At 34.7% G+C, this 26,662-nt stretch overlaps 1 protein-coding gene across 4 annotated transcripts in view; it reads left to right on the top strand.

The window, feature by feature from the left end:
- The window catches only part of LOC123696652, a 102,150-nt gene that overhangs the window by 66,166 nt on the left and 9,322 nt on the right, over nt 1–26,662 (top strand). For 2 of the 4 annotated variants that reach the window (XM_045643010.1, XM_045643001.1), the window contains exons 2-3: nt 14,253–14,509; nt 23,647–23,849. In XM_045643010.1, the coding sequence (XP_045498966.1) occupies nt 14,416–14,509; nt 23,647–23,849 (297 nt within the window). In that variant the 5' untranslated portion in view covers nt 14,253–14,415. The remainder of the gene's footprint in view (nt 1–14,252; nt 14,510–23,646; nt 23,850–26,662) is intronic. The other 2 variants (XM_045642992.1, XM_045642983.1) reach the window with 1 other exon arrangement.

The raw sequence follows: 26,662 nt of genomic DNA, 5'->3' as shown, positions 1-26,662 counted from the left end.
ATACATATAATAAATCTGTAGAAGGGTCAATTCTGTACATTGAAAATATTGAAAAAATAAATAGCAGGGGGTGTTACTGGATCGATACCAAACCCAAATATGTGATTAAAAAAATTTTTGTCTGTCTGTCTGTCTGTCTGTCTGTATGTGAAGGCATCACGTGAAAACTAGCGGTTCGATTTCGATGAAACTTGGTATAATTATACCTTATTATCCTGGGCGTAAAATAGGATACTTTTTATCCTGGAAAAATACGTAGAAAAAAATTAATCTTAATTTTTCAGTTTTATCCATAGACGTTGTTCCGTAGAACCGCGAACACACGTTGCGTATTATTATAGGCCTAGCCGTATTTGGGAATTGGGTCCAATAGATATTTATAAGATGTTATTGACAGAGGTACTCAAAATGGAGAAATAACCATCCACGCGAAGACCGACATCCGCGCGGACGGAGTCGCGGGCGGAAGCTAGTATTTAAAATAAAAATATGTATTTGTTCTTTCCTCAGATCTCACACTAGACATCCGAGATACCTAAATCATAATAATTATGATATTAGGATTTCCTGTAATATTGAATCGAATGATAATCGAATTTATATCAAGTTTATTGTTATACTAGCTTACCACCCGCGGCTACGCCCGCTTTGTCTAAAACCTAATAAATTATACACTAAAACCTTCCTCTTGAATCACTCTATCTATTAAAAAAACCGCATCAAAATCCGTTACGTAATTTTAAAGATTTAAGCATACAAAGAGACATACAGTAATAGGGACAGAAAGTGACTTTGTTTTATACTATGTAGTGAAGTGGGATTTTAAACATACTTCATATTATTTTAAGTTTCATTAAAGAAATAAAGTTTTTCGCTAATAATGCAAGTTCAGTCAAGGTCTAGGACTGTAAGAATTTATGAAATAAATTTTTATTAATAATATATTTGTGTCACACGTAGCGATGTAACGTACGATAAGTAGGTAGTTTTTTTTTCAACAATCCTATAAGCAAGTAAAACGTCTAAAAACAATCCAATGTAAACGAAACGAATTTTTAACAAAAACTCAATGAATTGTTTTGCAAATTCGGCACTTGGTCTCGAATACTGCCAATATTATTTATTACCAAATGGTACGGGAGCTATTAACGTTGAAAAAAAAGTCATTTTAGTATAGCTGGTTTTTTGATATATTGTTCCTCTAGCTATTTCGGTTAGAGTCCGCGCTGTCTGGCTGGCCGCAGTGGTTGCGTTTATTAGTGCGCATCTTATCTGCACAGGAAATTATCCTTAATTTAAAGTCATTTTTTAACGCGTAATTTTTAAACTTTTGCCTTTAGATAGATCCATCAATCATAATTTTTTTATTGCAAGACGTTTTTTTCGTTGTTAAATAGGTGCCAGACGCAATTTTTAATTTCGTTTTTATAAAAAATTCAAATTATTTTAGAATGTCTGTAAATTTCATATTATGTTCTTCAAACATAATATAATCTAAAATTAATTAGCCAGACGCTAATTCGATTGTTAAGTATTAAATATGTACAAATAAAAACGTAGTGAAAGTAGGTAAGTATAACAATTTGATGATTGTGTATATGGAGAGATAGTTTAAAGTGCAAGAGAGATAGAAAGGGTCGGCCGCGAAAATTAAATAACAATAAACAATAACTTTTTTTTTCGAAAATATAAGATGCATAGAAATTGAATTGTTCCTACTCTAGGATTCCCTGTGTTGTGGGAACAAGTACCTTCCATTGGTACATTTTATTCCTTAGGTTAAAAAATAAACTATTAGGGTACATCAACAATCTTCTATACAAAACAATTTTTTTTATTACTTAACTAGCGACCCGCCCTGGCTTCGCACGGATGCGATGCTGATACTAAAATATATAATATATAAATCTCGTGTCACAATGTTTGTCCTCAATGGACTCCTAAACCATTTAACCGATTATAATAAAATTCGCACACCATGTGCAGTTCGATACAACTTGAGAGATAGGATAGTTTAAACATGTAGGTACCACGGGTGAAGCCGGGGCGGACTGCTAGTATACCTATATAAATTCATGCTAACTACTTTAGTTAAATTCAATACAAACTTAAACATGCGAGTGTGTGTGTGTTCACGTGTGTGTGTCGTGTTTGGTGTGTGTTTGGTGTGTGTGTGTGTGTGTGTGTGTGTGTTGTGTGTGTGTATGTGTATGTGTGTACATCAATATTGAAACTAATTTTCTAGTTGTCTCAAGCTTCCAATTTCAAAAACTCTGGGACTTTTTTAATTTCCATCTAATCATTTTAAGAATATTTAATTTAATGTTGATTTTATTAAATAAGTAAGGAACCAGGAAAGAGAAGAATTTATGAGCAAAAGAGGTGTGAGTAGTAGGAGTTTTCCATGTAAGACGTCTACTTTCCGGATTATTTATGGTTCTAGGAGCTGACTTGTAAAAATTAAAAAATGAGTGCCATTAAAAAATAGTTTTTAGACTTATGACACATTAATTGACAATTAATATGGCGTAAGTCTAAAATCTATTTTAGATTTGTGATGTTAATTTATTAATTTCGTTACAATGGCCAGTGATCAAATGAAATGTGTTTTTTGTAAAGGACATAATAATAAGATCATACTTTTCGTGATTGATAAACTGAAGAAATGCCAGGAAGTATTGAATATACGTTTAAAATATAAGTTAAAGTACAGTAACATTGAGTTGCCTACTGAAATAAATGAAACAGATGGATATCACGGAAAATGTTACAGCAACTTTTCCGCTTTAATGGCAAAATACCGTGATTCATCGAATGAATTAGATAGTATCAATAAATCCACTTCACATACTTTGTCATCAAATACTCCAACAAATGTTAGTGAAGATAGTGAGGTTAGTGCTTCCAGTTTGATTCAACACACAACATCCGATGATCTTGAACTGAGTTTAAATAAAGAAATAATACCGGAACATGATTATGACAATTTAAATAATCAGTGTAAGCCAGGACATCCTAACCCTACTTTGAACAGTAAAGTACCCTCAGACGATGCAGCTTCAAATTTCGATATTCAGAGAATGCTCGGAGATGTTGCTTCGAGCTCAGTTTGTGATTCAAGCATTAACGAAACTAATATATTATGTGATAATAATTCTGACATAGATATTGAATATGTTGAAGCAGGTCGAGAGTTCAAAAATGTTTGTTTTTATTGTAATAAATATCGTAAACAAAATAAAGGTAAACAACAAAATCTTCATTCATCAAAAGATGCAAAACTCTATCAAAAAATTATTGATTGGATGAAGAAACTCAATAACCTTGTGTTATTACAAAAAATTATTGATTTAAAATCTGCAAATAGACCGATTTTTTATCATCATTTCTGTGAATTATATTATTTAAATGAGTATAATAAAGTAGTTTCAGATATTCCATGTAATTCATGGCACAAAAATCGTCATATCCATAAAGAAATTTTTAATCATATTGTATCGACAATAGAAGAAGAAGTTTTAAACAAAAGAAATTGTGTATCGCTAACATCTCTTTGTGACATGTACAATAATGAGGTGGAGTATGAGCAGAAATTTCATCCTCAGGCAGATATAAGTATAATCACTAATCACAATCTTCAAGAGAAAATTGAAAAATATTTCAATGATAATATACCTATTAAAATTATATCCAGGCAAAAGAAAAAAATCATTATTCATAAAGATTGTAGTTTATTAGAAGATGATCTTACTAAACTTGAAGAAAACGATCTTATTGATAAAGTCGCGTTAATCTTACGAAGTACAATTCTAAAAAATGAAAAATCAAAATTGCCGTCTAAAATTGAAACAAATGATTTAATTGCTGGTGAATGCGTGATTCCTGATAAATTAGATCGATTCTTCAAGGCATTGATAGGGGGTAAAGATATTAGACGCAGAGATGGTCTAAATTGTAGCAGATTGAGTTCCTCAATGGCTTCTGATGCCATTTTTTGTGTTAGTAATGGTACCGTTAAACCATCTAAACACATAACTCTTGGTATGACTATAAAAAGTTTAACAAGCAGTAAAAAAGTAATCAATATTTTAAACAGATTTGGACATTGCTGTAATTATACTACTCTGGAAGAATTGGAAACAGAAGCAACCATCTCATCAGTAAATCGAACTCAAGTTTGTCCTCCAGACATCATTTTAAATCCTTCACTGTGTACTGGTGTAGCTTTTGACAATTTTGATAGATACGTTGATACCATAAATGGAAAAGAAACTTTACATGATACTGTGGGGATTATATACCAAAACATTGATGATAAAGCCCAAAGTGAATTAAATCAAGATAAAGACAATTCAGAAGATTTATCACTAAGAGCACCATCACAAAAAAGAAAACGATCATTAATAGGCTTCACTCCCGACATAATTCCTTATGGTAAGCGATTGAAGATGGCAGCTCGTTTAACACCAGTGGAAATTGATCAAGACCTATCACCTGAAAATTTATGTTCTTTACAAACCATTGATCTGTTACATTTGCTATCATACGTTTTTCACGTGCCAAATACACCATCTTGGACAGGATTTAATTGCCGAATAATAGAAGACAATAGTCTGAAACAGAAAGTATCATATTTGACTCCCATTAATATATCACCAACAAATGTATCCGTGGTTGTGTTCACAATGGAACAAGCACAAAAAGTTGGTAAAGAATGTGGTCAAACTTATGTACAAGTCACATATGATTTAGCAATTGCCAAAATGGCTTATAAAATTCAAGCAACAGAAGGTCTCAGGTTTAGTAATCTTTTTATACATATTGGATCTTTTCATTTAATGATGGCTTTTTTTAAAGCTGTCGGTACTTTCATCGATGAGTGCGGACTTTCTCACATGATGATTGAGAGTAAAATTATCGCTTCAGGGTCTGTAAATGGAATAATTGACGGTAAACATTTTAATCGTTGCAAACGCCTGCATCCATTAATAGCATTAAGCTTACAAATTTTGCATTTTGATCAATTTTTGAAAAGTAAGAATGCGGAATATAATTTTGTAAAAGAACAAATTTACGAAGACCTTTTAGAATATCAGGAAAAAAAAAATTCCATCTCATCGTCTATGGATACTGATTTATTACCGAATAAAATATTATCGGAGCTGCTCGATACTTACAAGGGATACATATCAAAGACCAGGCAAGGTGACCATGGAAAAACAGCGCAGTTCTACATGATCTATATTCAGTTGATTAGTTATTACATAAACCTTTCGAGAAGTATACGTATGGGTGACTTTGAAATGTTTAAGCACATAATTCCAAAAATGGCGAATTTATTTTTCATGGTAAATCAACCAAACTACGCTCGTTATTGTGTAAAGTATTCAGATAATTTAAATAATGTCGATAAAACCCACCCTGGACTACAAGATGATTTTAATAAAGGATTTTTTGGAGTCAAAAGAACTGATAAGCCTTTCTCACGAATACCAATAGATCTCACACTGGAACAAACAATAAATGCCGATGCAGCTAAACGACTGAGCGGAATTGCTCACTTTACTAATTCTTTAGCTGCACGTCAACGCTGGGCAAAAAGCCACAGCATAAGAGCAACATTAATATCACATGTGTTGGATTTTTGCGGCTTAAGATACTTACAAGATGTTACGGCAGATTTACAATCAAATAGAATTAAAATCTACGAAAAGCAAGTTGCTGATTTTATTGAAATTATTGAAAAAAATTGCAATCCATTTGATCCCAAATTAGATAAAGAAAATCTTTACAACATTGCTACCTCAAAGCCTGCTTTTCCTGATGTTGCTAATTTTTTACTAAATATTGAAGAGAATGGTGAGACTTTACGAAAAAAATTTATCAGTGAATGCATTGAAGATGAGAATAGATTTGATAAACCAATAAATAAAAATAAAGTTTTTAATTTTGCTGAGGCACCACAGAAAAAGAAGTTGACTTTAGGAAATAAAGTTGTTGAGTTGCGAATGCAAAGAGATCTATTTGGTAGAATGCTGGGAATTTCTCTGAGTCACAAGGTTCACATTGAGAAAGTGTTGACATTCCCACTTACCCCGATCCCAACATCAATGTGTCACCCAGATGGTTCAATTTGTAAAACTGATAAATCACAATTAGCAAAGCTTATCGAAAAAAAGTTGGGCAACATTATACATCAACAACCGTCATCTTTTGATGTTTGTCTTGTTGATGGTTTCTTTTTATTGCATCTCATGAAAGAGGTACCACAAACATATGAAGGTATATCTAAAAAGTTTATGAGTACTATTTCCCAGATGAAATCTATTCGGATTGATATTGTATTTGACCAGTATTTTTCGCCTTCTATCAAAGATTGTGAACGTTCACGTCGAGAAGAAGCCACCAGTTCAGTAACAATTGGTCCAAATCAAGTTCGACCACATAATTTTACAACTGAACTTAAAAACATACAATTTAAAAAAGCTCTAGTAAACTTTTTTATAGATCACTGGGATTACGAAGAAATGGTACCTTTTATTGGTAATAAAGAAATTTATGTAAGTTACGATAGATGTTATTCTTACAAAGTAATAAATAACAAAGTACTGAAGACTATTGAAGAATCATTGTCGTGCGAAGAGCACGAAGAAGCCGATTCTAGGATTATTTTTAATATTTGTCAAATTGATTTTGATGCTGAAGTTGTTATACGCTGTTCTGACTCTGATATTTTGATTATACTTCTGGGAAATATGGATCACTTGAAATCATCTTTGAAAATCTGGATGGATATGGGTGTAGGAAATCATCAGCGATATATAAACGTTAATGAAATATACCGAATACTTGGAGTATCTTTATGTAAATCTTTGCCATGCTTCCACGCGATCACCGGGTGTGATTACACACCAGCATTTTTTAGAAAAGGCAAAGTCAGACCGTTTAAAATATTGGAAAAATCGAACGAATATCAACTAGCTTTTCAAAATATAATTACCGATGATGAAGAAATGCTGAAAAGTACCTTTATAACCCTTGAGAAATTTATTTGTCAAATTTACGGTGTCCAAAATTGTTGTAATGTTAATGATGTTCGATTTCATCTGTTTTCAAGTACTTTCAAGTGTAAAAAATCTGAAGAAAACTTTGCAAAAAAATTTCGAAACTTCGACTCATCCAGTTTACCACCCTGTAAAGCTGAATTGCTTCAACATTTATTAAGGGTTCGCTATGTGACTAAGCTATGGAGAAATGCACACCAAAAACAACCGACAGCTTTATCTCCAGTTGCTTCTGGTTGGACCATCAACAAAGATAAATACGATTTTGTTTGGTTTGAGGGAGAGCAATCACCTTCCACAGTTGTAGATGTTATTATTCAAAGTAAGTATTGAATAGAACATTAATCAAGAAAAACTAAATTATTATATTATAACGAACAAATCTTTTTACTTTGAATAAATGAATTATTATTTTTTTTGTTACAGATAATGGAATATTGGAAAACAATAACAATTCCTTAGACGGCTTAGACGATAACATAAATAATTCTGACAGTGAGAGGGAAGATGATGATGATGATGATTATGAAGATGGCTTTTTAAATTTAACAATGTAATTGTTTAACCTTCATTGATATAGTTTTTATTCCATTCTTTTCAATGTATGGTAAATTTAATTTATTTTTCACTTTTATGTTTTTTTTTTTAATTTTAACTTTTTAATTTATAAGAACAAGTGTAAATAATATTGTATTCTTGCAATTATTTCCTGTCGCATAATTAAAATACACTAGCTGATGAGCTGCATGCTTCATTACTTTTTTTTATTTATACACATTTTTTAATACTTAACAATCGAATTAGCGTCTGGCTAATTAATTTTAGATTATATTATGTTTGAAGAACATAATATGAAATTTACAGACATTCTAAAATAATTTGAATTTTTTATAAAAACGAAATTAAAAATTGCGTCTGGCACCTATTTAACAACGAAAAAAACGTCTTGCAATAAAAAAATTATGATTGATGGATCTATCTAAAGGCAAAAGATTAAAAATTACGCGTTAAAAAATGACTTAAAATTAAGGAAATTATCGTGTGCAGATAAGATGCGCACTAATAAACGCAACCACTGCGACCAGCCAGACAGCCCGGACTCTAACCGAAATAGCAAGAGGAACAGTATATCAAAGAACCAACTATACTAAAATTCTCTCTTGTCAACGTTGGTAGCTCCTATACGAAAACTAGGATTTAGAATAAAGATCTGTTATATGTAACAGATAACACTAAGAAATACCAAAGACAATGTCAAGTACTGTCTTGAATAACAATTTCAGAAATTTATATTCTACGTTAAAACGACCTTTAGATTTAACTTGTGTTTTACGGTAAACAATTTGATGGGATTCTAACGGAGTTTAGATGATACATGTTCAATAATGGTCCAATTAAAATAGGCAAATTATAGTTTATTGGCTTGTGGATATTAATTTAAATCGTTATCGATTTCTAAACGATCCATTATGAATGAATCAAATATTTCAATTCACATATTATATTACTTTTTTATTATTTTTCCCGTCATCAATTATTTCCTTAACCTAGCCTATTTAAAGAGGCATATTTTCGGGCCTTTAGCTTGTAAATTATTGTAGCAGCGTTCATTATCGTCAGGTGACCCTATTCCACAACAGGGATTTTAATATTAGACGCTTTTGAGTCGCCTGATGGCTTGCGACATCTAGGTAACATAAACATTTATTTATTTATTAAAAAGGTTCATCACATTTGTGATTATCTCTGCAAATTGTTTAGGATAAAGAAATACTGAGCTCATAGAATAAAATACAGTATTCACTTGCTACTATTTCACGTAAATCTGTGGAGGCCTTAGTCCTACGCTGGATTGTCTTAATATTTGTAAATGTTATCATATATTTTTTTTATCAACTCGTTAAAGGTTTTTATCATAATACACACGTTAGGAAATATAGGTAAACCAGAATCTGATGGCAATTAGGGAAATCAAAATTTAGAGTGTGCAACCCTAGGGAAAATGGACTGAACGATCTTGATACTGCTTATTTTTTATTTTGATTTCAATATAATTAGTCACATTACATAAGTGGACAATACTGTTCTTAATAATGAGATATTATCCACTTAATATTATGTAGGTACATACTTATATGTATAATATACAATTATACATATTACTTTTATACAGGTTATACATATTATTATATTTTACACATACCTATATTTGTATATTCATTACCAGTATGCCATGTGAAAATATCGATATAATGATAATGTAGATCAAAACTGCTTATAATTTTTTATAAAATAAAATAAAAATAAAATAAAACTATGTTTATTTTCGTAAGTATTAACAGATACGCACATTATAAAATTGACTTGGACAGCTTGGACTTGACGAATAGCCGTATTGGAAACTCCTGTAATAAGTTTTCATAAAATTAAATTCTAATCAACAAACAATATTATAGTTACCTACATATAATATTTTGTAATTTAAAGTATCAAAACGGGTAAGTCCAATTTACCAATAAAATCTTCAAAATTGAAAATTGTGATGTGTTTGACCCTTCTTCATCGAATGTTTTTCTATAGACATTATAAACAAGACCTCTTGCTTGTGATCGCAGCGGCTTTTTCGACATTTTCGAAGATTTTTTAGACAAAATCCTAAAAATTATTCATCAACTGCAAAAAAGACAAATAATTTGACAAACAATTTGATAGTTGTCAAATAAGTTGCCACATGAAAATCTTTTATTTCTTAAATATAAATATGCCATCAGATTCTGGTAGACCTATACACACCTTTATATGTTTAAGTTTACGCATGTATTTTATGACTAAGTTTACGTGACTTGAATATATTGGTCATTGTGTGACCAACAATACTGAACGTCCTTTTAACGGTTTAAATATAAAATAGCCTTATTTTGAACTTTTTTTTTTTTTTTTTTTTTTTTTTTTTTATGTCAGAGCAAGCAAAGGAGCAGGTGGGCCACCTGATGTTAAGTGGTCACCACCGCCCATAAACACTTGTAACACAAGTAGTGTTACAGGTGCTTTGCCGGCCTTTAATGGACAAATACGCTCTTTTCTTGAAGGCCCCAATGTCGTAGTTGTTCGGGAACACCGCAGGTGGCAGATCGTTCCACAGTTTCACCGTACGCGGAAGGAAGTTGCGGGTGAAGCGGACAGTGGTGGAGCGCCAACCATCCAGATGGTGCGGATGGAACTGGTTTTTACGGCGTGAGGTCCGGTGGTGGAACTGTGCGGCTGGTAAAAGGTGGAACAATTCCTCAGAGCACTCCCCATAGTAGATTCTGTACAGTATACAGAGAGACGCAACGTCTCTCCGCACTGACAGTGGATCGAGCCTATCGGAAAGCCTACGGTCATCGACAATTCGAGCTGCTCGACGTTGGATGCGGTCAAGAGGAAGGAGTTGATACTGTGGGGCTCCGGCCCAGAGATGAGAACAGTACTCCATATGCGGTCGCACCTGAGCCTTGTACAGCTGAAGTCGGTGGGCCGGCTTGAAGTACTGTCTCGATCTACTGAGCACACCAAGTTTTTTCGAGGCTAATTTAGCCTTCGCTTCCAAATGACTGCGGAATTGAACGTCACTCGAGATTTCAACTCCGAGGATTCCGATTTTCGGCGATATACTAAGGGGAGTACTCTTAAACCGAGGTTCTACGACAAATGGGGTCTTTTTAGCGGTGAACGCGCAAACCTGTGTCTTTACGGGATTGAACTCGACAAGATTAAGTTCGCCCCAATCCGAGACTTCTTGGAGAGAAGACTCGACTTCAGACACAAGTTTGTTTCGACTCTCATTGAGGCTTTCCTTTGAGGTGTTTGCACGGCCGGGATAAAGAGCATCCCCCGTACTGTCGTCTGCATAGCAATGAATGTTACTGATTTGTAACAAATCATTGATATGCAGAAGAAACAGTGTAGGAGATAGCACGCAGCCTTGTGGGACACCAGCGTTCACATGAAGAGGCTTAGAGCAAGAACCGTCGATAACGACCTTAATGCTCCTCTCTTCCAGGAAGCTGGCAACCCAATCGCATAACCTCGCAGGAAGTCCGAAAGATGGTAATTTCGCTAGAAGTGCCTTGTGCCAGACCCGATCGAAGGCTTTCGCTACATCCAAACTTACAGCCAATGCCTCCCCTTTACTCTCAACCGCCTCCGCCCATCTGTGAGTGAGGTACACCAAAAGATCACCAGTCGAGCGACCACTACGGAAACCGTATTGCCGGTCGCTTAACAACTGGTTCTCCTCCAGATACCTCATGAGCTGGCTGTTAATAATGGATTCCATTATTTTGGAGAGTAAAGAAGTGATGGCGATCGGTCTGTAGTTAGACGGATTTGAGCGATCGCCTTTTTTAGGGATTGGGTGGACAAGAGCAGTCTTCCACGAATTCGGAACAATGCCTTTGGCGTAAGAGAGCCGAAAAAGACGCGTTACAACCGGTGCCAACTCAGGAGCACATGTCCTAAGCACAATAGGGGAGACTCCATCCGGCCCTGTCGACTTATGGATGTCAAGGGAAAAGAGAGCGTTTCGAACGGCACGTTGTGTGAAACGTATATCCGCCATTGAATGGTTGCACCGCGGGATGGTCGGCGGTGTCTTTCCCCTGTCATCAAGCGTCGAGTTCCTAGCAAAGAGAGCGCCCAAGAGTTCGGCTTTCTCTTTAGCGGAATGGGCCAGAGAGTCTTCGTCCTTGTGCAAAGGTGGAAAGGATGAACGACAGAAGTTACCTTGGATGGCCTTGGCGAGGGACCAAAACGCCCTTGTTCCCGAAGGAAGTCGCGTTAGTCTATCGCCAAGTGCACCAATATAACTAGATTTAGCCCTAGCGATTTCTCTTTTGTAGGATCTGGAGGCAAAGTTGTACTTCTTCCTGATGAGACCAACGCTTGGATCGCGACACGCCGTTGCTGCAACCCAGGCTTGAAAAAGTTCCTGTTTCTGGCGAGACGCCATGTTACAGGAACGTCCAAACCAAGGCTTGGATTTGCCACCGACGGGCACAACAGAGTATGGCACAAATAGTTCCATACCCTGCAGTACCACGTCAGTGATAGACTCAGCACAAGCGTTGGGATCCTCCGAGGAGAAGCAAACAGGCCCCCATGGGTAGGAAGCGAAAAAACCACGCATTCCGTCCCAGTCTGCCGACTTGTAGTGCCACACACGGCGTCGAGCTGCAGGTGTCTGCTGTTTCGAACCCGTAAGTGGCACCATACTCCGTATCAGGCAATGGTCTGATGACCCCAGTGGGGCCACGACGGAGACCTGATAGTTCTCGGGATGTGTGGTCAGCAGAAGATCCAGAAGAGAGGGAGTATGGCCCTCCACATCCGGTATTCGCGTAGGCGATGAGACCAGCTGTGTTAGGCCATAGGCTAGAGCGAAATCGTGCACAGTTCGTCCCGCGTGGTCAGTTGTACGCGACCCAAGCCATTCAACGTGGTGGGCATTGAAATCGCCTAAAACCACAAGCTCCGCAGAAGGGAACTGTACAAGCAAAGTGTCGATCATCTCTTGGATGTGCTCAAATAAACGGTCGGTACCAGTATTCCCGCTGTGGGATCTGTACAGGCAAGCATAGACGCGAGGGTGGTCGCCGCAGTCAATATGCAGCCAGATAATGGACAGATCCTCACCTTCAAGGGTGCCAAGACGTCGACAACAGATATCTTCCCTAACGTATGCGCATACCCTGGCACGCGGTGCAAAAGTATGCTCCAGCTTAAAGCCAGGGTATGTGAGATAAGATACGTCGGCCGGAGTTGATATCTGAGTCTCAGTCAGGAAGAGCAAGGCCGGCTTAGCCGTCTCAAGATGGTAGTGGACGGCGTTTAAATTAGTGTGCAGCCCCCGGATGTTACAAAAGTCCACCGTGAGAGTGGAGGGGGGTGATTTTCTTCGCTTGCTCTGCGAACCCCTTGGCACATGACCGAGCGGAATTATGCCCGCCCCAGAATACGACGGGCTGCCGCAGCGCAGGCGCTGCGGGAGGGATTCTCCTGCACCGTAGGTGCCGGTACCCTCCTGGGGTATTCTGCCTGATAATACCGCGTTCATATTTGGGGGTTGTTTTTGGGTCTCCGGACCCCTCACTCACCGTACGAAACACGGTAGCATACTGTTAATATGCCACCATTTCACGCCGGTTTTCTGTGAGGGTGTGGTAACTTCCCCGGTGCGAGCTTGACCCATTTCGTGCCGAAGCAATGCTCGACTCCCACTTATGAACTTCCACTTATGAACTTCTTCTATTGTGGCGTTATTTTGAATAATTTAAAAGTTAATAGTTTAGCATGTTGTATATAGAACTTATTGGGTGTAATGTGTTACCATTGACAAATAAAGGACTACTAAATAAAATTTATTGCCTCTACCTCTGTGAGCGTTTTACGGTATATTTCTTTTACTTACCTACTATAATGATGTCGTGTACTTCAATAACATGCATTGAGAATCTCCGTCGTTTTGGAAACGCCTGTAAAAATCTTAGTTCGTATCTTGTGACCACTCGCTTTGAAGCATTAATATAAACATGAGCATTACGTAAAACCTTAATCTAAATAATCAAGAAATGACAGAGAAGTCAGTACACCTGTTTGTTTATATCTCGATAAAGGTAATGACGGTTAACTCATCTACCGCATACACGTCATGTGTTATGTAACATTGAACTTTGTAAAAGGTGTTTTAATTGGGCAATTGTTCCATATTTTGCATTAATATTATGAAATCGCGAACAACTTTAAAGTCTTTAAACATTCCGATAGGGTTGATATTTTATCGATAAGCTATTTCGATTTTTTAGGAGTTAAACTAATTAACCACGAAACTAACTAGCCAACAATAAATATATAACATAATTTCCACGGAAAAAACAAACATACATTTTGTTTTAAATATGATCTATTATTACGAAAGGAATGGAAAACCTATAATCAACATAATTATATCAATTATAAACGTTGTTTACACGCTTTTACACATTTTCTTAGAACCATGGTGGAAATAATTTTCTAAGTATAGGTACCTATTGGTTACCTACGAAACAAATAATTTATTCTCAACAAGTCTATTACATTTTATCGTCTTGTTAAGCATAATATAATGGAAACTCTGACAAATTATATTGATATTTGATTTAAATTCCCCAGTATCAATGAATACGGAAACCAAATAATAACTCAAAGCACAATATACGTTCAAATATACAAAAATTAACACTTTTGAAGTACGCTACAAAATAAAAATCTCTCGTAGATTATAATGTAAACTCAGTGGTATATTATTGAAATAATAAAGTGATAAGTGCACAAAATGCTGGAGTACCTCGCTGTTCTGTTGATCGGCTTCTGGCTGGGCGTGGCCATCTTCTTGTATGTGTCATGCTTCTGGCTTGAGGAGATTTTAGGTAAGTTCATCTATGCTAATATTATAAATATTATAAACAAAATCTTCAGATTTTGTTTGTTTGAACGCGCTAATCTCGGGAACTATTGGTCCGATTTGAAAAATTCTTTCGGTGTTAGATAGCCCATTTATCGAGGAAGGCCATAGGCTATATAATCTCGCTGAGACCAACAGGAGCGGAGCACTGCAGGTAAAAGCGCGGAGCACAGCTAATATCTTCTTTAATATATATAAATCTCGTGTCACAATGTTTGTCCTCAATGGACTCCTAAACCACTTAACCGATTGTAATAAAATTCGCACACCGTGTGCAGTTCGATCCAACTTGAGAGATAGGATAGGTTTTATCCCGGAAATCCCTCGGGAACGGGAACTATGCGGGTTTTTCTTTGAAAACGCGGGCGAAGCCGCGGGCGGAAAGCTAGTATTAACTATATATGAGTTTTTTTGCAACCGAAAGATACGTAGGTTACCTCACTGTTTACGCTAATTGTCTTACGTATTTAAAATTAAAAATACCAGGTTTGTAATTTTGAAAAAATATATTGTTTATATAATTTTGTGTGACCATAAAGGGTAGGCTGGTAAAAGCTTATTGCTGAACACTATGTGCACAGCTCTTCATTTAAATACCTTAAAACTGCATAAATTAGTCAATAAGGAAATATAATTACATTTTCTTATTATAAAAATATACCAAGATGCGGCGTAAATATAAAAAAATACGGTGCATTTTTGGTACAAAAATAAAATTAAAAAATATACGCAACATTTGCGTATTTCCGCAGTAATTTCCTTTTAATTTAACATAATAAAAGCATTTCTTGTAAATAAATAAATAAATATAAATATTCAACACCAATTTTATTACATGGGTTATCAATAAACCGTTTTATAGTAGAAAATCTTATTTTTAAGTGATACTTCCTGGTTCACCCGGCACCGCTCGGCAGATTTTTTCTTTGATGGTTATATTACAAGGTATTAATACTTTTAATATATAAGTAATAATAATAATAAGTAATACTTTAAATATATAAGAAAAATGTATATTTAATAAATTTCTTATATATTTATTAATTTATCTTTGTTAAATCATTTGAATTCATTTTATTCCTTTTATTTACATATTATATAAATAATATAAAATAAAAGGAATAAAATGAATTCCGGTTTTGTAAGAAATTCTCATCATAAAATATAAAGTGATATTTTTTTAATCGTGCGTAGATATACTATTAAAATATGTGCATACTATTAAAAATTCAAAAAATAAATGATACGTTAATGAACGAGTTAAGAAATTAAGATAAAATTTAATTAAGATTCTAGGACAAATGCTCCATTCGTTGCATAATTTAAAAATAATTAAATAATACTGACATAGAGGCCGGGTCGCGGTTGTATAATATATTATCATGAAGTATTTTAATACACGGTTGCATTCATAAAAAATTGAACGACAAAAAGCTTAACTAAATTTCAACACTTAAAAGTGCGAAATTTTTGAAGTGAAACTTCTTTATGCACGTTAAGAGTAAAATTTCAAGGTCGCGTCATGGCAATGCCGTCACGTCATGGAGTAAAATGACGATTTTGGTATCTTTGAATGAAGCAAGCAATCTTTTCAAAGAAGTTTCACTTCTGATACGCTTTTTTATGTACCTAGCATATTATCATAGTATTATATTATTTAATCCTGAGTCTTCAACTATTTTTATTCCAAATATCAACTAAATACGTCCTGTAAGGTATCTCGCATTTATATTATTAGTAGTGATAATTGTATTTTATTATAAAATATATCTCTTAATAGCAAAAATTTTAATAATAAATGCATAAAGTGGAAAATTTCGATTCCCACACTCGGTCAATTAAAATTATAATATAGAGCAAAGTCCATTTTCCACCAAATGTAAATTATAACGGGGAAAAACCAAAGAAAAACCTACTTTACATACAGCATTAAAGAGTTTTTTTTTTTTACAAATTGTAATTGTAGTTAATTTATATAAAGAGTTTTTATATAAATTGGCTATTATAGACTTAAATAGAAAGAAAGAAAGAAAGAAAATACATTTAATCCAACACACAAAAATACAAAGAAAAAACAACAAAGTAACTTGCAATGAACAAAAACAATTAAATAAAATTACAATTTATAAAAGAAGTAGGTGTATGGTCTCGTTTGTACAAGTTTTATGTGGTTGACTATAGTATGTGTGTTGGACAGGGATACCACTCAGGAAATCTGTGGCTTAATAGCCGCAGCACTGATTTTCAGTGGTTCCCATATCGCAACTGACGTTTGCAGTGATATTTACAAATTATAAAATAATAAAGTTCCAAATAATACATATCTTACATATAATATTTTAATATATTACACATCCATTACATAAATATGGAATAACAGATACTATATCCATGCAAAAATGCTACATATATGCGTACTATATCTACTATAATACAAGATACTCATATTAATATTATACCATTTACATATATATATGATAAAACATTGAATAAACTGGCAAAAATAAAAAAAAACTGATTAGATAAAATAGACTAAAAATTTTTTAAAAGACCAACTAAGGTTGGCTGATTTGTCGTTGAATTATTAGTTTTTTTAATTCATTACGAAAGCTCGGCACGCTGCTTTTATTGCGTAATGGTGGGGGCAAATTGTTCCAACACTTAGTTGATCGGTATTTAAAAGCACCTCTGAATGCCATGGTGTGGTGTCGAGGCATAGCCAGACTAAACAAAGACGCCCTTGTTCTGTATACCGTGTCCGAATTTCCCAACCAAGATAGTTTTTCGGAGAGGTATGAAGGTACATTGGACCGTATAACTGCAAACAGTAGAACAGCAAAATGCAGCCTTCGCCGATTTTCCATATTTAAAATCCTGGCATTGTTTAGGTATGGCGATATATGGGATCGGGGGGGCACATCCCAGCAAAAGCGAGCACACGCATTTTGTACTCGTTGTATAGCTTTCTTTGAGCGCGCGAGTATTCGATCACCATATAACGCGTCACCGTAGTTGAATTTGGACAACACTAATGCATCACACAATCTAATTCTGAGCTTGGTTGACAGATGGCTTCTGATACGGTAGAGTACTTTTAACCGGTAGTAACAATTGGAAATTGTTTGGTTAATGTGCTTTTCAAACCGCAGCGACTCGTCGAAGACGATACCGAGATTACGAGCCTCCTTCACCCGCTCTATTGCCTCTCCATTTATGTATATTGGTGGAATCGATTGCTCAAAAGTTTTGATGTGGTGATGAGAACCCAGGATCATGAATTTAGTTTTAGAGGGATTTAAAACTAAGGCATTTTGTTCAGACCATGTAGCTATGCGGGCGAGATCAGCATTTAGTTTTTCGATGGCTGCTAGCTTTTCCTGAGGCGTAAATGAGATATACAACTGAATATCATCTGCGTAGAGGTGGTATTTACAATGGTGTATATTTTTAATTATATCAGCGGTGTAAATGATAAAAAGTAAAGGGCCCAATATCGTACCTTGAGGAATTCCTCTCATGAGATCTACGGGTTGCGAATAGCAAGTCTTACCATCATCGTCTTCTACGGCCACAGTTTGGCATCGCTTACTGAGATAACTCCTGAACCAGCGAACAACTGGGTCGCTTAAACCGTAGTAGGTTAATTTGGCTAAAAGGAGATCAATATTTATGCTGTCAAATGCTCTAGAATAGTCCAGCAAGACCAAAATGCTGCACTTACCATCATCCTGAGCTTCCAATATATTGTCTACAACGTCCAATAGAGCGGTAGTAGTGCTCCTACCTTTTCTAAAACCTGATTGTCGATGTGGAAGAATGTTTTTAGATTCAAGGAAACCAGAGAGTTGTGAGTGAACAATTTTTTCAATAACCTTGGAAAAACAAGGTAAAATGCTAATGGGGCGGAGATCTTTGATTCCCTGTGGATTAGGTATTTTTTTTATCGGTCTTACTATAGCCTCCTGCCAAAGGTCCGGAAAAATACTGGTGACAAAAGACTTGTTCACCAAATGAGTCAGGGCTGGTACTATGAGCGATTGAGCAAGCTTAATCATCTCTAAGGATAATCCATCCACTCCAATGGCATTGGACTCGAGAGTTTTAAGGGCTTTAATAATGTCAGATTTACGGATAGGACTAAAATTAAACACATTACAACTAAAACGTTCCGTTTCGTAGTAATTAATCAGGTGTTGTGATACATTGTTATTTCCTGGTACGTTGATGAAATGTGCATTAATTAGATCAGGATTGTTAATGTGCGCAGGTAACGCCATTTCTTTTTCAGGCTTAATATGTACTTGATTCTTAATGTGTTTCCATAATATTTTAGGTTTATCGATGTTGCAGTTAACGTATTTATTAAAATAGGCATCCTTTTCTCGCAGTATTGCAGATTTAACGTACCTTTTTAGATCATTATAGTAAGGTTTATACCGAGCATGTCTCTTCGCCTTAACCTGAGCTTCATTTCGGCGCGCCATCATAAGTTTTATATTATAAGTGATCCAAGGATAATTCTTTTCCTTAATTTTTATTGTCTTAAGTGGGGCATAATTGTCGAAAAGTACTATTAAAAAGTTTGTCATATATTTTACCATTTCATTAATGTCGTCCAAATTAAATATAAAATCTAAATTTATACTAGATAGGCAATCATTGAATTCATCCAAATCAATGTCTTTAATCGGTCTGTAGGTAACCCATCTTGAAACAAATTTTTGCTTTCGAATATTCACGTCGCAAACAATAAAGGCGTGGTTGCTAAGAGGTTCTACGTGATCTACTTGTATGTGCGAGATTGGAGCGTTAGTGCAAACTAAATCTATCAATGTTTCACTATCATTAACAAAATGAGTTGCCTCAGTAACGTGCTGGGTAAGATTCGCGGCCTGAATAAATTGTTTGAATTTATTTGAATTTATTGAATTTTGTTTTAAATTGATGTTAAAGTCTCCTAATAGGACTATGTAATCGCACCACACAAGTGCGCTGAGCGAGTCTGAAACTGCGTCTAAAAATATGCCACAGTCCAACCAGGGCGGGCGATATGCAGTACCAATGGCGATAGACTTACCTCGTATTGTTAATTTAATCCACATTTGTTCTACTTGTGGGTGTGGAGGGTACGACAGTATGCTAAACGACAACCCGCGCACCACATAAAAGCCTACCCCACCACCTCGATTACGAATACTGGGCGGGCGCGGGACATGCTTGAGGCGATAGCCGGGTATGCGAGGAGCACGTCCCTCTTCTCCCTCTCGTAGCCAGGTTTCGTTGAGAGCCAAAATGTCCACGGCGTGACGTTCCACCGCTGCAATCAACTCATCGTGTTTCGTTCCTAACGAACCCGGATTAAGCAAACCAATTTTTAAAAATTTGTTTCTAATCATTTGGATATAAGATTAAAAATTTTTGGTATATATACATTAACCTTATATTTGAAATAATCATATAATAAAAAATAAACTTAAACAATAAATCAAGTAATTTTAAATAATATAATAAGGGTATATTATAACAATTTATGGGATATATAAGTATAATATATTGTATTAAAACGTCGAGCCACCCAACCACACATATACACTCCACAATAATATATTCTATATAATTATAACACAATACATACCGAACGTGACAAGTATTATTTGTGTTAAGCATTACAGATACAATTGCCTTAACAATTGCAATTGAAATAAAATTATATAATATTAGGTGAAAAGGTCTTACACCAATCTTATGTTCCTTAAATAATGGTTTCAAAGTAATAATTTTAATATCTGCAATATTAGCCCCTATGTCTTTAGAAGAATGATTTAAAATTCTACGGTACGATAAATTATTATACGTTGTTTTAATAAACTTAAGAAAAATATGTAACAATTTTAGGTTTGAAAGTAGTATACATATGTTCATATAGCATGGATGTTTCATAATAATTTCGGATATGATATAGCATACAACAATAATTGCTAAATGGTTCACCAACCAAAAACCTGACGCAGATCCGCTTCTGAGCGTATCCAATGAGAGGATGACTTAGCGTCACGTCTGGCAAAGATACGTCCACCGCGGGTCCATACGAAGCGCCACTTTTTTGCAGTCGCTTCCTCTCTTGCTAGATAAAATAGGTGACGATTCAATGGCGTAAGGCGTTCGTTAACATAAAATCTGCGCGGCTGTTCCGGTATATCCATGCCTGACGTATCGACCCCGCGTCGCACGCGCGCCGACTGCAGCAGCTGATCGCGCACACTGCGGCGCACGAGACGTATCACAATAGGGCGCGGGCGCGCGCGCGAAGCGCTCGCGCTAGTGCCAGGCGGGCTGTCCATACTCGATGCGCGGTCACGTTTCACGCCTACACGGTAAGCACACATGACATCCCGTTCTTCGAGATTTACACCCAGCTTTTGCGCAAGTGTAACAACGGTGTGCATAGTGTTTTCACCAGTAATATCGGGAACTCCCGAAATTTCCAGATCATTTAAAAGATGCGCTTGCTCATTTTCATTAATTTGTCTTTTTAGGTTTTCTAATTCCTCAGTCGCATCTTTTTTCGCTGTGTTGCAATCCTCCAGCATTCTCACCCTCTCCTCCACTCCGTCCAACCGTGAGCTAAAATCGCCAACAACTTTAGTAAGGCGGCTCATTTCCTCCCGAAATGCAGACAATTCCGCGCGCAAAAGTTGAATCTCGCGCGCAAGTGTGGGTGTTTCGTTTCCCAAGTCTGCGTTACACACATCCACAAATACGTCGGCATCCGTATCTTGCGTTATTTTAGATATCTTGTTTAAGCATGATTTGCATTGCCAATTAGAATTGAGTTTTGTTTGTGGACTTATATTATGACATTGCCTATGGTATACTGTATTACATTTCATACATTTGGCGCCATCTGTTGCCGCGTAGAATTTACCACAAGTGGAACACTTATTGGCCATGTTTTTATAAATTTATTATTGACAATTTCCTGGTAAATCTTGATGTTACCGCAAGATGGCGCGGATGTTAGTAGCAGTACTTTATATTAAGGAATTATTATATTCAAATTTGTAATCTCCTCTATTGGTTACAAAACTCTACAAAGTAAGTAATATCGGACAGTATATTTGTTTTTATGTAGTATTGCTTTGCAATATAACAAATAATTATCGTATGAAAAGTATTTGTGGTTGTTATAATTTCACTTTTTGTTTGCGGGTACCTGCGTGCAGTATGGCTAACAGCTGATCGTCAGCTGTAATGTTTAACTTGACACTTAAAACTTAGTATGTTGATACAAAATCACTGTGGTATACGCGTCTTGAAGTGTTTTTAAAAACTGTTCACATTTAAAGTATATTTATGTAAGTAAACTATTTTTTAAATTGTTAATAGCTGAGAGCTACACTGACACTCCAAACGTCAATTCCGAACCTAAACAAATATCTATATTTTAGTGAACTTTCGGAAAACCATCTCATGCATCATCATCATCATCAGATTTTACGAAATAATATTGCATTTGCATTCTTCACACTGATACTAAAGCTTTTGTCATACTACATATTTTGAACCTTTTCTATATTAAAGATTGATTATTGTTACCCCACGATCCAGACTATGTAAAGTAAGGTCCATTCTATTCCACTGCTAACTCTACATAAACCTAACACATGATTAAACATTATACAATTTTCTCAGAAGTATAACAGCGACATTTCCCGGAATCTTACGAGGCTATTAAACATATTTGGTCAATTCCATTACCGAGTATTTTTCCATAAAATGAAAGGTCGTTGAGTATCTTAAAGTCGCTTTGTTTTTTATACTGCAATTTCCTTATTAAGGCACATCCTTAAAAGCATGCGCATGCGGTTTTTGCGTTCAATTGAACTCATGCATAAGATTGCGTTTAATCACGATATTGTAATAGGTTATATGCGTTTTTATATATTCTGGTTATCGATATACTTACAGGAGGGTAAAACAAACGGGAATAAACATAATTTTCTTAACATATTTGTAAATAATTGCATACGTAAACGTATATATCTGTAGTAACATTATACAGTATTTATATTATATGTAAAACATAATGCATGGAATTTATGCTTGTTATGTGTATTATATTTGTAGTAGATATTTAGTTTGTATACGTACTCTATAACTCTCATCTAGGCTTCATTAAAGTGTAATAACTGATTGAATGCACCAAGCATGAGAGTTTCTTGAATAAAAGGCGAAAGTTCAATGTTAAAACAACATTATGAGCTTATAATTATTATAGCATAAAATGCAAGAATATGAGGTGTTGTCATAAATTAATGCTTAATATGATTAACGATAATTTTAATGTTCAAGTATTAGTACATATGCTACATAAAAGCATATTAAAAGATACCTATATATAGATTGTGCACATATACATAGTGCGAAAAAAATTAAAATCTATTCTATATGTAGAATAATTTACACAATTATTCTACATATAGAATAGATTTTAATTTCATCATTTTGCTCTACATATTTTTAATTTTATATTCCTTAATATACAAGTATACTCATCAATTTCTACGTAGTCAAGTCACATGTTTTCGGAATGTCATTGTGTCCCATCTCATTTGCATCACAATACTGTTTTGTGGCTAATTAATTAATTTCACGTCGCTTTCAAGTAAAGTATCTACATTGACGAAATTATTTAATGTTTTCTAAATAATTGCAATGTTATCCTTATCTGCATGTGCCTGAATAATTTTATTTTACATGGAAGGTGTCTAATTGTATATAAATTGTGAAGGAATAATAATTAGGTACAAAAATGTCACATTCATAAGTATAGTATGTTATTTCAAATTTATTAGATATTTAAGCAGTTAAAAAGCATTTGTTTTTAAGTCTTATTTAAACTTTATCCAAGTCCCACAAAAAAATTATTGTAATGACAAACATTGATTGCTTTAAATATAACATCTAAAAAACAACTATGTATCTTCCTATGTAATCTTGATTCCATAAAATTTATCCTAAATCACAACCGTGACAGCTCATCCATACAGCCGAACCCCACGGGCCACGTCAAATATTTTATTTATCTGTACTATTCCACAGATCTACCAAAATCTTCAGCCACACACACGCACAGCCGTCACTCTATCGGCGCTACTGGCGCTCACGCGCAGCTTAAGCGCTTTGTGGCGAGAGTGGTGGAGGAGGCTGCAGCGCTGCCAGCGCTTGCGAGATACGCTGCAGAGCCGCACACACCTACGGAGTCGTCGTATGAAGATCTGCTAGCGACTGCTATTTTGAATAAGGTACCCATTTTCTTGATTATTTAAAAAAAAATATTTTTATTTATTTTTTATTTTATTCATAAAGCCTTTTATGGTGCCTACCTTACAGCTGTTATTAAGATAAATTATACAAATTACATATAAAAACGCCAATTACAAGGCACACCAGTAATAGTCCAATTGTGTGACAACAAGAGGTAAACTAATTAATTGTTTTCTAAAAAGTAAAATAATAAGTATTTCCCTTTGACTTTCTTTACACAATCTGGTTAGAACCATATTAAAAACATTCCGATAGAAAATCTGGATAAGGATACCTGCACATAAGTGAACCAATATAGTACACATTTTTCGGGATTAGAAATATTCATATGCCATAAAGGTTTAATTAAAAGAGCTTAATTATTTTATGTAAATGGCTAGTGACTTCATTCTATAAACATTAAACATATTATGATGAGATTATATTCATGAGTATGTATTTATCAATTTCTAATAATAGGTATGTACCTAACACTACAATTTTACTTGGATACGACCAACTTTTGTGAAAATAACAATAAATTATTAATAGTTCCAAATTGTATATTACAAACTGGAAAAACCGTTTAAACTGGAATAGCTCTGTAACTTTTATTTCTGTTGAAACAATAAATACCTGACCGAGAATGACGTCCCAATTAGCTCCAAATAATTACATAAATGCGATTACAAAAAGTGCTACAATGGCTGATTGATTGAAAAAGTCGATCTACAAGCAATGATAATGTAGATAATGTATAAATATACATAAATAAATATTACGTTTAGTCACGAATCATTTGCACGCGCTGTTTTGATTGTTTATTACATAATTAAAAGGGAAAGATTGTTGTGATGTCTTTAGTTTATAACTTAAAAAATAGCAGTTTTTTAGCAGTAGCTTCACGCTGTCATTTTTTTAATAAACACCGTATTTATGTGAGATTTAATGAAACAATATTAAATATCAAATTATTTAGCTAGTTGGGGTTAATATATCTATATATCTAAATATTAATTAATATAAGAATACAATAAAAAATATTAGATACAACCATAAAAACAAATTCATCGTACTTACAAGGATGGATGCACATAGCATGGATTTATGGATGGATGTTTGTCCTACTAATAAATCGATTACAATGAAATTTGGTATGTAGATGAAGACCCAGAATAAGACGCTACTTAATTTTATCTCGGAAATTCCACAGGAACGGGAAATATGCGAATTTTTCTTTGAAATCGAAAGCGAAACCGCGCTCGGTAATCTAGCCATGAATAAATTCCAACGTCGTGTAATCTATTCCAGTGAGCTTATCTATAAAATCGTCTTTCCATAATCCACAAAGCTTGTGCATCAACCCTCTGTTTAAAAAAAAACAATATGCATTTCTGCAAACTAGCATGTAACTATGGGGAATCCTTACAAGCGCCTACAACAGACGTTGACATGTCAGCTCGAATTAGTTTTTATTAAGGGCTGCCACAAATTAATTTTTAATTATACCAATTTATCTTTTAATATCGATTGATTAACAATATATCTTACGCTATATGTCGATTAGATAAAATATTCCCCTACCTACTATATTTTGAAATATTTATCCGAAACTAGTAGGGCCTTTCCTTAACCTTAATAGATAAACATATCTCATCTCTGCCAATGAGATGCTGTGGAAATATCACAGTTTCCGTCAAAATTTCATTTGCACTGCAGTCTTCGACCCGGATCAAGAGTAGTACGGTTCCATGTGATTTATTTTTATCAACACATATCAATAATAGCCAATGATAACATAGCTCTTATCGTGATAACGCGTACAGTGAGACTATGTCTGATTCGTATAAAGAAATGGTAAGTTAATGCTTTCAAATTAATTACAATGTGAAAGATATCGGTTTTCTTCCAGTGTGGTGCGCTCGTATATAATGTTATCGACGCTGTACAGTTGTCTTGCCGTGTTTTTCTTATATGTGATTAGTTGGGTAAGCGGTGGCGTGTGACGTCATACTTTTTTTAATTTGCTTTCGGAACGTGATGGCTTTCGTAAACATAACGTGAGCATATTTGCCATAGATTTTGCGCAGATAAATGTTTATTTCGGTTATTTAGCAATGTGAATCATTTTTATTGATGTTGTTATGTTGTAAGCGATTACCGCTACGGTTCAGAATTATAAAATTATCAAAGCTATCCAAAACGGATGATATATCTTATGTGTTGTGAAAAAGGTATTTATTGTATAAACGTTTTTAACGTATATGTAATAAAAGTCAAAAAAATATAAAAGTACCTATATATTTTCAAGTGAACAACGAAAATACAAAAATATAATTATGACCCTTTAAGAACTAAACATCCTTTAAGTATAAAAAACATAGTGAAATTAAAACCTTAATAAAATATTTAAAAAAATTAATAAAATGCAGCCCTATTGCGCTAACCACGGCGCAGCAGTCCAGTACCGCGCAGGTCCGTGTTAACAGCTCTGTATAATTCCAACAATTAAACAAAAATAATAGCTATTATACTACAATTACAGTGCATCTCGAACTATGAACTATTCTGATCCACACTCAGAGGTAGGTTGACAATTATACATAATACAGCTAAGAGAGAGAAACAGAAACATGTACTGTTTGAATGGTTACATACGTGTTGGTTATGGCAACATTAGGGATATTAAAAAAGTGTTTTATTTACGCTGTTTGTTGTTGTTTTTAATTTTTTGTGTAAGATTGCGATCTTAAAAAACAATAAATACAAGTTGCGTTAATTAATGCCCAATGATCAGGTTTATATTATTAGT

This window comes from Colias croceus, chromosome 1 (assembly GCF_905220415.1).
Source record: "Colias croceus chromosome 1, ilColCroc2.1".
NCBI lineage: Eukaryota > Metazoa > Arthropoda > Insecta > Lepidoptera > Pieridae > Colias > Colias croceus.
The sequence above is the reverse complement of the archived record's forward strand: the minus strand, read 5'-3'. Positions and strand labels throughout refer to the sequence as shown.